The sequence below is a fragment of the Rhyacophila brunnea genome, unplaced genomic scaffold (assembly GCF_057557595.1).
Source record: "Rhyacophila brunnea isolate RB1 unplaced genomic scaffold, BYU_Rbru_1.0 scaffold_22, whole genome shotgun sequence".
NCBI lineage: Eukaryota > Metazoa > Arthropoda > Insecta > Trichoptera > Rhyacophilidae > Rhyacophila > Rhyacophila brunnea.
The window spans coordinates 6828687-6842309 of NW_028232882.1; the positions used below are offsets into that span (position 1 = coordinate 6828687).

General features: G+C 35.7%; 1 protein-coding gene across 1 annotated transcript in view; it reads left to right on the forward strand.

Annotated features, from left to right (window-relative positions):
• Positions 1-13099, forward strand: part of l(2)k05819 (transmembrane protein 94-like protein l(2)k05819) — a 61389-nt gene extending 48290 nt beyond the window's left edge. The window contains exons 20-25 of the mRNA XM_085949339.1: positions 2046-2168; positions 7581-7748; positions 8476-8809; positions 9911-10004; positions 11543-11716; positions 12917-13099. Of these exons, the coding sequence (XP_085805465.1) occupies positions 2046-2168; positions 7581-7748; positions 8476-8809; positions 9911-10004; positions 11543-11716; positions 12917-12989 (966 nt within the window). The 3' untranslated portion in view covers positions 12990-13099. The remainder of the gene's footprint in view (positions 1-2045; positions 2169-7580; positions 7749-8475; positions 8810-9910; positions 10005-11542; positions 11717-12916) is intronic.
• Positions 13100-13623: the final 524 nt, after the last annotated feature.

Here is a 13623-nt window from a genome sequence, read left to right on the forward strand (position 1 = left end):
TTAGCGTTTTTCGACACCGTAAACAGCTTAAAACTTAGAAGACCAGATTTGCTTGAAAATCAACATGCTGGTCTTTTGTTCATTACAATCTGTTCCTGTAAACTTATACTTTATAAATGTTAAGCGTCATACATTGAGCTACTTTACGAGCTGTTTCTTGGCGAATTTAAAACCAGGCGATTCAGCTACTGCGATTGTGATGATGAAACACAAAACTTTCCATTCGCTGAGAAGCCACGAGCCAGCGACTATTTTGACAGAACATACGAGGGTGGGTCAATAAGTCCTTAGAAAAGCCGACAGGTGGCGCGACTAGTACTGTAAGCGGTTTGTTTTCATGCAGCGGCACTACCGATTCAGTATGCTGCGAAGTTTCAATCAGATTGGTCGGGTTGTTGTGTGTTTCTCGTACATTTAAAAAAAAAATTTGCTTGTGGAAAATGGAAAAATGGAAAATGGAGAAAATTGAGTTTAGAGCTGTTATTAAACATTTTAATATAAAAGGGTTAACAGCAAAGGAAATAAAAAATGAGTTGGATTTAGTTCACGGCATATCTGCTCTTTCACTTGCAACTATTTATAACTGGTTAAATGAATTTAAACGTGGTCGTACATCAGCAAAGGATGAACCACGCTCAGGACGTCCTGTAGAGGTGACTACACCAGAAATGATCAATAAAATCCACGATATGCTGTTAAGTGACCGAAGATTAAAGTTGAGTGAGATAATTGAGGTTACAGGGATCTCAAAAGGTAGCGTCATTTCTATTTTACATGACAAATTGGGCATGAAAAATATTTCTGCAAGATGGGTGCCGCGTTTGCTCACAGTCGACAATAAACGCAATAGGGTGGTGGCCTCTAAAGCCCTGTTGTCGCTCATGCAACGCAATCCGGATGAATTTTTTCGTCGCTTTGTGAATGTAGATGAAACATGGATACACCACTATACTCCCGAGACAAAAGAACAGTCAAAGCAGTGGATTGCGAAGGCAAACCATGTCCAAAGAAGGCGAAAACCGTAAAATCAGCTGGTAAGGTTATGGCTACTGTATTTTGGGATGCACGTGAAATTATTTTCGTTGACTATTTGGAAAAAGGAAAAAAAATAACAGGGGATTATTATGCATCTTTATTGGACCAGCTAAAAAACAACATTGAAGAAAAACGGCCTCATTTAAACAGGAAAAAAATCCTCTTTCATCAGGACAATGCCCGTGTTCACACATGTTTACGATCAATGGCTAAAATTGAAGAATTGAAGTTCGAATTGGTCGACCACCCACCGTATTCGCCAGATTTAGCCCCCAGTGACTTTTTCCTTTTCCCAAACTTAAAAAAATGGCTAAGTGGACAACGTTTTTTTTCAAATGAAGAAGTCATCGATCGGACAAATGCTTATTTTGAGGACCTTCCGAAAACTTATTTTTCTGACGGTTTAAAAAATATTGAGAAACGTCTAACCAAGTGTATTGAGCTCCAAGGAGATTATGTTGAGAAATAAAAAAAAAATACAAAAATAAAAACTGTTTTAATGCTTTTTTCTAAGGAATTATTGACCCACCCTCGTAGTTCGTTTTTTTACCGGGAGGTTGCTACTACGCTCTACTGCGCAGACGCAGTAGGCCCACACGCCGGCGTGTAGTGTGTAAAGTTGACCGGCTTTCAACTTTTCTCGGTAGATTGTTTACAATCTGCTTGTTAGCTTGTTCGATGATTACACTGGGCGACTTTACAGGCAGATTGTAAATTCGCCAAAAAGCAGCTCGTAAAGTAGCTCAATGTAATTGACGCATTACATACAAAATAAAGACTAAATGTCTTTAGGCAGGGTTTAATAATTGAATTTTAAAATCTAACCAATACCGTCTGCAATTTGTATTCTTATATTAATAAAAACAAATAAGTATGTCTGACAAAGTTTAATGTGCACTATTTGTGCACCTACCTCCACCCTTCACCACTGGTAGATAGTATGCATTATTATTTGAAAATTGAATTTCTTATTGCAGTATTCCTTGTAATGGTTTCTATATACATTTCAGTTGGCCCGCGAAGCAGATGTATCACTGTTCTCTCTGGTGACGATGGCTCGCCACTTTATGCTGTGTCTTTGGAGTTCAGCTCAGTTCTGGCTCAGTGCATCCTGTTCACTCACCCTTCTTCAGGTAATTGATTCAATCACTGGCTTCAGAAAATATTATCTTCTATCTTAGAGGAAAGATCAAATTAAATGAATACAGGAGGACCTCGACTTTCGCACATAATTGGTTCCTGAAAGTGTGTGCAAATGTTATATGTTCGAAAGTAGAGGGAAGTAAAAAAAAAAATCATATTGTGTATATTTTAAAATATTTATTTATCAAGTAAATATAATATTATACGGTAATAACACTGTAACTTTTTTATTTGATTACCAAATGACTGGAAGCAATTCTTTATTTTTCCCTTTCAATGCTCTGGAATTTTCTGGTTGATAAATTAACATTGGCATCAATTTTAAATCACCAGCTAAGTTTCCACCAAGAAGCAATGTCAATCGGTTTTTACAAGGTTTTTGCCCAGGGGCAACTGATCCTTCCTTAGATGAGAATGTACGACTGGGCATTTTTTTCCAAAATAAACCTGTCTCATCTACATTAAATATTTGGCTTGGGGAATATTCTCCATCTTCAATAATTTTGGATAATGAGGAAATAAATTCTTTTGCAGCATCTTTATCTGCATCAGCTGATTCTCCAGTGAATTTAATATTATGAAAAGAATACCTCATTTTAAAATTGTTAAAAACCAACCGTTACTTGCTTGAAAAATCGTGTTAGAACCTTCTTTTAATCTAGCCTTCCAATCTTTGTGCAAACTAAGAGCCTTCGCTTGAATAATTGAAATACTCAGAGGGACACCTTTTTGATGTTGGTCATCGATCCATGATGACAAGATTTATCCATTTCATCCATAACTATGCCGTGTCTTTTGGAAACAATCTTTAAATATATATTTACACAATTATCACAACATATCGTAGACCTGTTTGTATCATACGAACGTCCGATTGATGCAAAAGATTCACCACTATCAGGACGTCTAATAATTTCCATCATTGTCTCGATCGTGTGAAGTTTATGAGTCCTTGATTTCTTTTTGTTCGTATCGACACTGCAGTTTTTCCGTTTCTCACTCATGTTTATAAATTTTTAGGGTGAAATATTTGAAATGAATAAAATTAGCAAAACGCACAACACAACACGCCTGCACGCGCTCCTGCGCAAGACTAAACCTATCCTAGCTAGCTCACAAGCAAAGTGACGGGTGTGAGCAGGATTCAAGTGATGCAAGAAATGCACTTGTTTGTGAGCGAGCCAGAGGGGGATATCTTTACCCCACAGCGCGACGTTTTAAAAAAAACGATGTTTTTTAAATGTGCGAAATAGCGAATTGTGTGAAACTCAAACGTTCAAAAGTCGAGGTCCGTCTGTACCTGAAAACATCACTTTTATTTTTTCGGCTGTGTATAAAAGACAATCAAATTTATTGATTACAATCTATTATATCCAAAGAATTTAAACCATATAAGAGTCTTTAAGAGGTCTGATTATGTCTGATTATCTGAGGTTGTAGGGGGACAAGAATCACTTAGGGGTGACAGGGGTAGAGATGAAAGTCGAATTGAAGGTTGCTCTGATAAATGGAGGAACGAGAGTTTATTGCTGCGTAACGGTATACTGTTGGTACAAGAGTAAATGATACGGGAGTTATGTTACTGATCCGAGGCTCGGTGGAAGTATGCTGTAGTCCCGGGCACGGTGAGAGAATACTTCCGGGTGAGACGTGGCGAGAGAGTGCGCTGGTCGGTAGAAGAGATGCTGTGCGGAGTGATACTTAGACTGAGATCTGACTGACACTAAAATCTGACTTAGGTAACCCATCAACTATGACTCTCTATTTATATACATGAATATTCTTTATGAGTCGTTGTTGATGTTGTTTCCAATTGGGAAATTTGCTGACCTCCACATTGTTGCAAATTCGAGGCGTTTTGATGACCAAGCCTGAGGTAGTCGAACCCCATCGAAGTATGTCACACCTGTAGAATAGGCTGATTCTTACATTGTCGAAATAACGTTGACAAGTCCCGAGGTCGTTGCCTTCTACAACTTACACACTATTTGTTTTATGACATTTAAACGCATTTACCCCAACGCATGGTTAAGTTGGTAATCTGCATATTGTGTTTTAGCTGTTTACTTACTGGAGTGCAGTTACAATTGATTTTACAACATTTTTCAACTAAGTAATAATGCCAGTGTTTTATTATTGGCCTCTTATCTACTCATCGTGAGTGATTGTATTTTTATACATGCTGCAAATTTGGCAAATAATTCTCATAGTAGCAGCGCTTGGAATGGAGCAGAACGCACTGGAGTGCCGTTCCGGTTCGTGAATTCCTCGAGAATACCGTTCCGTCTCGTGGAATCCTTGAATATACCGTTCCTTCTCGTGGAATCCTAGAAGAGAGCAAGATGTCTCGTAAATTCTCGAGCCTCATCAGAAACCTATTACTAAGCTTAAAATAATACTTATAGATATTGCATATTTAAAAAAGAATGTATTAGGCTCTCATAAGACCCTGCAGGTAGATTGTTTATGAAAAATGGAAATGCCTTCTAGAATTTTTACCTATTTATTACCAAGCTTAAAATAATATAGATATCGCATATTTAAAAAAATGTATTAGGCTCTCATAAGACCCTGCAGGTAGATTGTTTATGAAAAATGGCATTGCCCTCTAGAATTTTCACCTATTTATTACCAAGCTTCAAATAATATAGATATTGCATATTTAAAAAAATATATATCAGGCTCTTTCTCATAGACCCCTGAACGTAGATTGTTCATGAAAAAATGGCAATGCCTTCTAGAGTTTTCACCTATTTTACTAAGCTCAAGATAATATAGATATTGCATATTTAAAAAAATATATATCAGGCTCTCATAGACCCCTGCAGGTAGATTGTTCATGAAAAAATGGCAATACCTTCTAGAGTTTTCACCTATTTTACTAAGCTTAAAATACGAGGGTGGGTCAATAAGTCCTTAGAAAAGCCGACAGGTGGCGCGACTAGTACTGTAAGCGGTTTGTTTTCATGCAGCGGCACTACCGATTCAGTATGCTGCGAAGTTTCAATCAGATTGGTCGGGTTGTTGTGTGTTTCTCGTACATTTAAAAAAAAATTTGCTTGTGGAAAATGGAAAAATGGAAAATGGAGAAAATTGAGTTTAGAGCTGTTATTAAACATTTTAATATAAAAGGGTTAACAGCAAAGGAAATAAAAAATGAGTTGGATTTAGTTCACGGCATATCTTCTCCTTCACTTGCAACTATTTATAACTGGTTAAATGAATTTAAACGTGGTCGTACATCAACAAAGGATGAACCACGCTCAGGACGTCCTGTAGAGGTGACTACACCAGAAATGATCAATAAAATCCACGATATGGTGTTAAGTGACCGAAGATTAAAGTTGAGTGAGATAATTGAGGTTACAGGGATCTCAAAAGGTAGCGTCATTTCTATTTTACATGACAAATTGGGCATGAAAAATATTTCTGCAAGATGGGTGCCGCGTTTGCTCACAGTTGACAATAAACGCAATAGGGTGGTGGCCTCTAAAGCCCTGTTGTCGCTCATGCAACGCAATCCGGATGAATTTTTTCGTCGCTTTGTGACTGTAGATGAAACATGGATACACCATTATACTCCCGAGACGAAAGAACAGTCAAAGCAGTGGATTGCGAAGGCAAACCATGTCCAAAGAAGGCGAAAACCGTAAAATCAGCTGGTAAGGTTATGGCTACTGTATTTTGGGATGCACGTGAAATTATTTTCGTTGACTATTTGGAAAAAGGAAAAAAAATAACAGGGGATTATTATGCATCTTTATTGGACCAGCTAAAAAACAACATTGAAGAAAAACGGCCTCATTTAAACAGGAAAAAAATCCTCTTTCATCAGGACAATGCCCGTGTTCACACATGTTTACGATCAATGGCTAAAATTGAAGAATTGAAGTTCGAATTGGTCGACCACCCACCGTATTCGCCAGATTTAGCCCCCAGTGACTTTTTCCTTTTCCCAAACTTAAAAAAATGGCTAAGTGGACAACGTTTTTTTTCAAATGAAGAAGTCATCGATCGGACAAATGCTTATTTTGAGGACCTTCCGAAAACTTATTTTTCTGACGGTTTAAAAAATATTGAGAAACGTCTAACCAAGTGTATTGAGCTCCAAGGAGATTATGTTGAGAAATAAAAAAAAAATACAAAAATAAAAACTGTTTTAATGCTTTTTTCTAAGGAATTATTGACCCACCCTCGTAATATAGATATTGCATATTTAAAAAAAAAATGTATCAGGCTCTCATAAGACCTTGCAGGTAGATTGTTTATAATATAAATATAAAATTATCATAATGTAATCTACTTTTCAAATATTCACTACATTCTTATCAATGCACTTGAAAATCTATTCGGCACTCATACACTTATGTAGTTGTATTGCTTTATAATCAATTAAAGAAAATTGTTTTTGATTTTTTTTTAATAGTACCTACACGATAATAGCAATTTCTTTTATAATTTTCGCATTCTAAGTTTAAATAATGAATAATGATATTTTCATACTAGGCGAATGTATTAGGTTCTCATAAAATCCCTGTAGAGTGCAGGTAGTAGATGGTTTATGAAATACAAAAGTAGGTATCATGATACTATTTACTTTTAGAATATTCTCTACATTCTTATTAAGGCACTGGAAAATGTCTAGGCACTCATACAACCTATGCAGGTATATTGTTTTTTGAAGTTATACTTCTTTTGGCGCGTTTGGAAAATCAGATCAGAGTGTATTTTTGGCGTGTCACATGTAACACATAATTTATTTTTTCACACGAAAAAAACGCACTCGATTGGATTCGAACCACCGATTGTTCGGTTATCAGCCGAACGCACTACCTTTACGCCACAGTATGATACTGCAATCGTGACGATTATACAGTATAATATTATAGTTTAAAATTGTTCAGTTGCCTAGGCAGCGAAATTTAATTATTGTTACCGACTGCTCTTACATGAAGCCTATTGTATCGTTTTCTCTCGCTTGCCTTCGCTGTAACTACGTCATATTTTCTGTCAAAACTATCGAACTTCACGCTTATGTGGTATGTTTATAATATGTATCCTTTTTATTGACTATTGTAATTAATACTTTTTATGAGTAAAAACACTAGGTGATGCCGGTTGTTCTGCCACTATGATACATTTTCCACTATGACAAAGGAAAAATTGCATTCACCATTAAATTGGCAATTTTAATTGACTTGTAAAAGTAGTAGAATCAAGAATTTCTTGCATATTATAGATTATCTAGTTTTTAGTCAGTATAGGAATATAATGAAAATTTTAACAATGTCGTAATGGTAACATTCCTACATAAAAGCAATCTTGATATAATGTTCACTTGAAACCCATTTGCTCTGCGATTACTGTATTTAATTAATGGAATGATACATATTTCATTGCAGCTTCTGTCCATTCTGTTGGTTTTGCCGATGATTCTCACAGTGGGCCAAGTGTTGTGGCTATGCGTGGTGGTCATTCCGGCTATCAGCGTTTCGCTGGTTTTCTGCCCCGTCGATCCGGAGGTCATGACCAAGGCGACCAACAAACATCAAGGAATAATCAATGTCAGGGTATGTTCATCCTGTTATGTATCCATAACTCCCCCCTATATCATATCTCCCCAATGACAATAGATTATCTTTTGTTTATTTCATCGACACCCTAAGTCATTAATTCTGTACCATTGTTAAGAATATTTTTTGATCGGTATGATTTGGACTATTGCAATGTATTGATCAACCCTATTTTATCCACCCTATCTAGCAGTGTTACTACACACATATAAACTCTTGTACATGAACTAAGTGTCACTAATATTACTTTATATTTATATTTATACCATTGTTAATAATACTAATATCATTCAACTCAGACAATTCAACTTGTTCAAACTTAACTCAGCTCGACTCTCCAAGTTGTTTCACTGCAGATCGAAGTCTCCTGAGTTGATTCCCTTTCATTTACAACATGTAACTGTACTTTGAGACCATGACGAATAGACATCACTGAAGATTAACATCCATCTGAGTCTTCTCACATACACCTTCCACCGGACTACGTGAAGGATTGGTAACGATTTCTGTAGCCAAAAACATAACAATCCAGTCATTCTCAACTCATGCAATTATTATCTGTATCCACCAAGGAGTCCAGAATACTCTAATGCTCTGTATTACAACACTTAATAGCGATTCAAAAACATTTTTAGAATGGTTGAATCTGTAACATTGTCAAATTGTAAACTGCAAAGTTTATTTAATGAAAATTAAATCATTTTTCCAAATATTTGCCTTTCAGATGTCTCTATTTGTGATGTGGTGCTACGGTTACAAATTCCTGCCTTCCATCGTAATCGTTCTCATCTCGTACATAACCCTCCTGACCAACTTCTGCAATCAGATCGTCACCTCGAACAATGCCACCGAATGCATTATGATGTACCCCTCCATGAAGGTGGTGGAGATGATCAATGGATCTATGTACATGCCTCTGGACGACGTGGCTTACAACTTGAGCATTAACGCTGCCAAGGACTATGTAAAGATGGAGTGGGGCAGCTGGGGAGACGTCCACATCGAAGGCTATATCATCGCACAACAAATATCATTCACCCTGATGAGCCTGTTGATAAGTGAGTCGATTTGCTTATGACTAATTTTCCTTAGTTCCGTTGAGTCTGGAAGAGTAACTATTGTTATCAATGGATCCCTATAAATTTCACGAAATCCAGCTCATCATAGACACTATACAGTTCGGAAGAGTAGCTGCCATTTGTAAAATAATGTCAAAGACTTCAAAAAACAACACAATATTCATCAATAAAAGCGGGGAATGCCGTAAAAACTGTCTTTTACTAACATGTAGGTTTGTAAAATTTAACCTACCCCCTTTCACATCTATTCTGTCGGATGCATCTAAAGTTGTGATTATATTGAGATACACGTCACGTACTGTTACGCTGTCACGGCGACAAATTTAGTCTATGGTTTCATCATTTTACATTTTGAACGATCACCATCCCTGTAAATTATATGATGGAAAGTGCCAACTGTATTAGTATTTTGAATTATTATTTATTATTCATGCTAATTTCAATTAATTTTAACAGATTCTATGTGTGCGTACGTTAAAATTACTTGCGATATTATATCCATAGATAATATTTTCAACAGAACCCAACCTGCAGACCATAGATAATAAATAGACAACATTCTTATAGAAAATACATAGTGCCAACCGCTAAAAACAAAAAACACGCAATTTTTACATGAATCAAAAATGTGTAGGCATGTCGAAAATGATAATAACCATTCATTGAGTCATGCAGGTGTTGATGCAGTGCGGTACAACGTGAGGTCATCTCATTGTTCTGGTGATTTCGGCAGATTTTGCTAACTGACAATGTTCATTTAAAGGTTCAAAATGTGCTACGGGATGGGAGCATCAGTCTTATAACATTTTTAACACCAAGATAAAATACATCACACACTTCATTCCCGAAGCGGCAGCTTACTGTAACGTGGCGTAATAGTACGCGACGTGCATCTCAATATAATCACAACTTAAGATACAATCAATAATCTGTAATGCAATTCATCTTACGTTGGCCTGAAGATTAAAATATAATCAGTTCGTTTTCATCATACTTTTTACAGAAAATTCATCCTTTTTTCAAGACAGAAAAAAAACCAGTGAATCACCTTATAACATTGTTTTTATTTTTGTATTTCAGTTACAATCTCTATTTCTTTCGTCCACCGAGAGTATTCTCTGTGGCAGAAGAGTGTTTGGTCAAACAAAATCTGGCTCACTTGCGTTATAATATTGTGAGTATTTAAGAAAATATATTTTTTAACGCAAAGGCAAATGCACAAATCTAAGAGCGGAATGCACAATCTAAGATTTTGATCCTAAGGATAAGTCGCCGAAAAGCATGACTTAACTATAGACAATCCTGAGTATAGAGTTAAGGAATCCTTAACCATAGAGTACTTTTGTTATGAACACGCCCCCTTCTGTATTACCATTTACCACTGACAGCTGCTGTCAAAATAAATTCGCATGTCTATAAAACAGTCCATACACTCATTTTCATTTAACAATGTATCTCAATATGGATATTGATAGTGTTAATTCGTTTGTCATGTACTTGCAGAATATTATTTTACTTTTATACGCCAGCCCGCAGAAATACAAAATGCCAGGTGAAGAATGACACTTGACGCTAGTGTTACCATGTTAAAAAAATATCTTCTGTGCCTGTGGAATCACGTATAATGACTTATAACGGAAACATAAGAGTATTATAATTAAATATTAATATGTATTTATAATTATTGCATTTATAAAATGCAGTTGTCATATTTTTGTCATCGTTTAACAATTATAAAATAATTTACCTAAACTATAGGAAAGAGAATTTTTAAATATGGTATTATTTTCAATAGAAATGATCTTAACTAAGGACAATGTTTCTGCATAGTGTTTCCTGCTAAGGAAATTTTAGTTATGACAAATGTTTCTGCATTCCGCTCTAAGCATTTAGGCAATTGACACATACCTGTTATCAACAGGCTTTTCTTGATGTTTAAAAATATTAAATAAAAGCGGGCTGAACCGCTACCCTGATCTCTATAAACAATTGAATAAAACACCTGATCTGGTTCCCTGCTCAACTACGTAAATATTTTATTCATAGGTAAAGGCCTTCGTCCGGTGCATGACAATCACATACTGGGCGGAGTTGTAATTGAGATAAATTTTAAAGTATAAATGATCATGGATGAAAGAGATAATTTTAAGACTAAATAAAATATATAAATAAGAAATAAAATGCTTAGTTATAAGGTTTAAATGAAGTAAATTCAAATTGTTTAATTTTGCCGCGCATTCCGCAACGCTGAACTCGTCATGCCCCGGCGCTGAGGGCCACCTCGTGATTTGTCAAACCAAAAGATCATCCGATCGAATTTGGCCGACCACGGGGGTTCCTTCAAAAAGCTGGCTTGGGTTGAAGAGTCGTAAAAGAACCCTGTGGCAAGCAGTGAGCATCTTTTGTTCAAAGCATACGGACCTGATGACTGTAATTGTAAAAACCCGAAAATAAACTTGTAAAACTAAAGACGAAAAATATAAGGCCACGTTGCAAACAAGGAAGACCCTTTTTTTTATTTAATTCCTTTCGTTCAATTTTCCGTGAATCCTGGGTTCGATCGACACCTGAGCTAGCCACTAGAACCCTGGATATCTCAATCATAATGTTGTTTCAAATAATCATTTTTAATCATAAATCTAAACTAAACAAAGTTTTTTTTCGTCATTTTTGTGACGGGACATCATTTGTAATGTTTTTGACTTTTTTCAGGACTTCATTGCAGTGCATATATTCATGTCTGGTACTGTTCCTGCCGACCAGCTCTGGGAACATTTTTCACAATTCCTTCCTCTTCCGACTGACTCTACCGCATATCATCACAACCGTAATGGCGCCGCTTATCATCTTGTCCACCAATGAATTCATCAAGTGGCAGGAAATTAAGTAAGTAGAAAATTATTTCTGGAAACCCTAATATACTATTTATAACAAATGAAGGGTACACATAAAAAACAGGCTCATCGAATTTTTTTCATTTTTGAGATTTATATGCCAACAGAAGTGCTCAAGAATGGAATCATTAAAACTACCAAAATCGTTTTCATTGTTTCATAAATGAAGGGAGACGAAAGTGAAGTCAAGGCCCAAAATCAGCTCATTGTGTATAAATAAAAATGCACAAAAACCTGGATATATTGTTTTTAATACTTTTTTTCATTTTTATTGTATTTCAAAATAAATGAGAAATGAATATAGGTACAGTACTCTTTCAGTAATCCGCCACCCCAAAAACCAGACAAGTGTCCAATTAGTGAAAGCGGCGGATTATAGTGCATAACATACAAAATATGGTAAAAATTAAAACAGATACATATTTCATAAAAATGTTTTTTTGAGAAATTTGTACTAGAAAATTACGGCTTTGTTTATAATCAAAATCAAGTATTTACTAAATTATACATATTTATAAACTCAGGGCCGTATGCATGACACGCACACTTTCACACATATTTACAATTTCAAGATTTTAAATTAATGATCGGGGAATCAAATTTTATAAGTTGGCCATTATATGGACGCCATGACGCTTATGACGTCACAATAGTGACATCGATAAACAACTGATTCCATTTGCACCTATGCATGCAAACTGACTTATTTAAGCTTCAAGGTGTTTTGGGAAGTCATGCATACGCCGGTAAGTTTATTAACTAAATATTAAACAGTAAATCACTAGACACAACCAGTTGTTCAGTGAGGCAGATATTCTTGAATGGCTTAGGATTCCTGGCTTTCCCTATGACCAAAAGCTTTATTTTGTGTGTCCTGGTTGCGTTCGAGCACAGCATAATGGTGATGCGGTCCTTGGGCACTTTCCTTCTTGGTACATTACTTTCTTTGCGATGAACGTACATTTTACGAAGGAGAAGTTTCCAAAATAAACCCATCTCATCTGCGTTGTATACTTGTACGCGGCAGACTACTGAATTTGACAATCGAATATCGGCGAATTATAGAACTTGATTTTGTGCTTTTAACTAGTAAAAATAACGGCAGATTATAGTAGTTGTCGGATAATCGAGCGGCGGATTACTGAGAGTGTACTGTAATAGTATATTATACTAATGTATGGATTATTTTCAGGGCAAACTTAAGATACCAAAGAAGAGCGAGACTTGACTTCGGCACAAAGCTGGGAATGAATTCGCCATTTTAAATATGACATTTTTATTTTTATGTAGATAATCTATAATGATTTTTCTGTCTCTAAATAAGCCCTTTTATTCTGGGATGATTCAGGATTAAGTTTGTGTCCTGGTGAGTTAACATGACAAATTTTTTATTAACACAAATGAGATAGCCTGTAATATATTTTATATGTCGTATATGGAAATATTTGAAACCAAGAAATTAGTTCTCACTGTTGCCACTTGTAACAGTTGAAGACTGAAATTTATTTGTCCAATATCTAAGAACTGTAGAAATATTTGATGATTGGCGTAATGTTTTTAATTTATTTATAAATGACATTACGAGGGTAGTTTGAAAAGTTGGGTATGCATTTTTTTTCATTCTAAAAAATAGTCTTTCTCGAATTCTGTAAAATTTGGCGAATACATACAATAAATTAATTGAATAATAAATTCTTTAATTAGAATAAGTTGCATCGACGCAAAAAGTCTTTCGGATTGCTATTAATCATTGCCAAACACTGCTCTGAAATGTCCATTTGAGTGCGTTTTTGGTCGATAGTCGTTAATTACGCGGATAGACTTTTTTGTGAAGGATATTGTACATGTATTCACTTGATATGCCCACAGTTTAAGCAATCACATGCTCTCGTGTGGTCT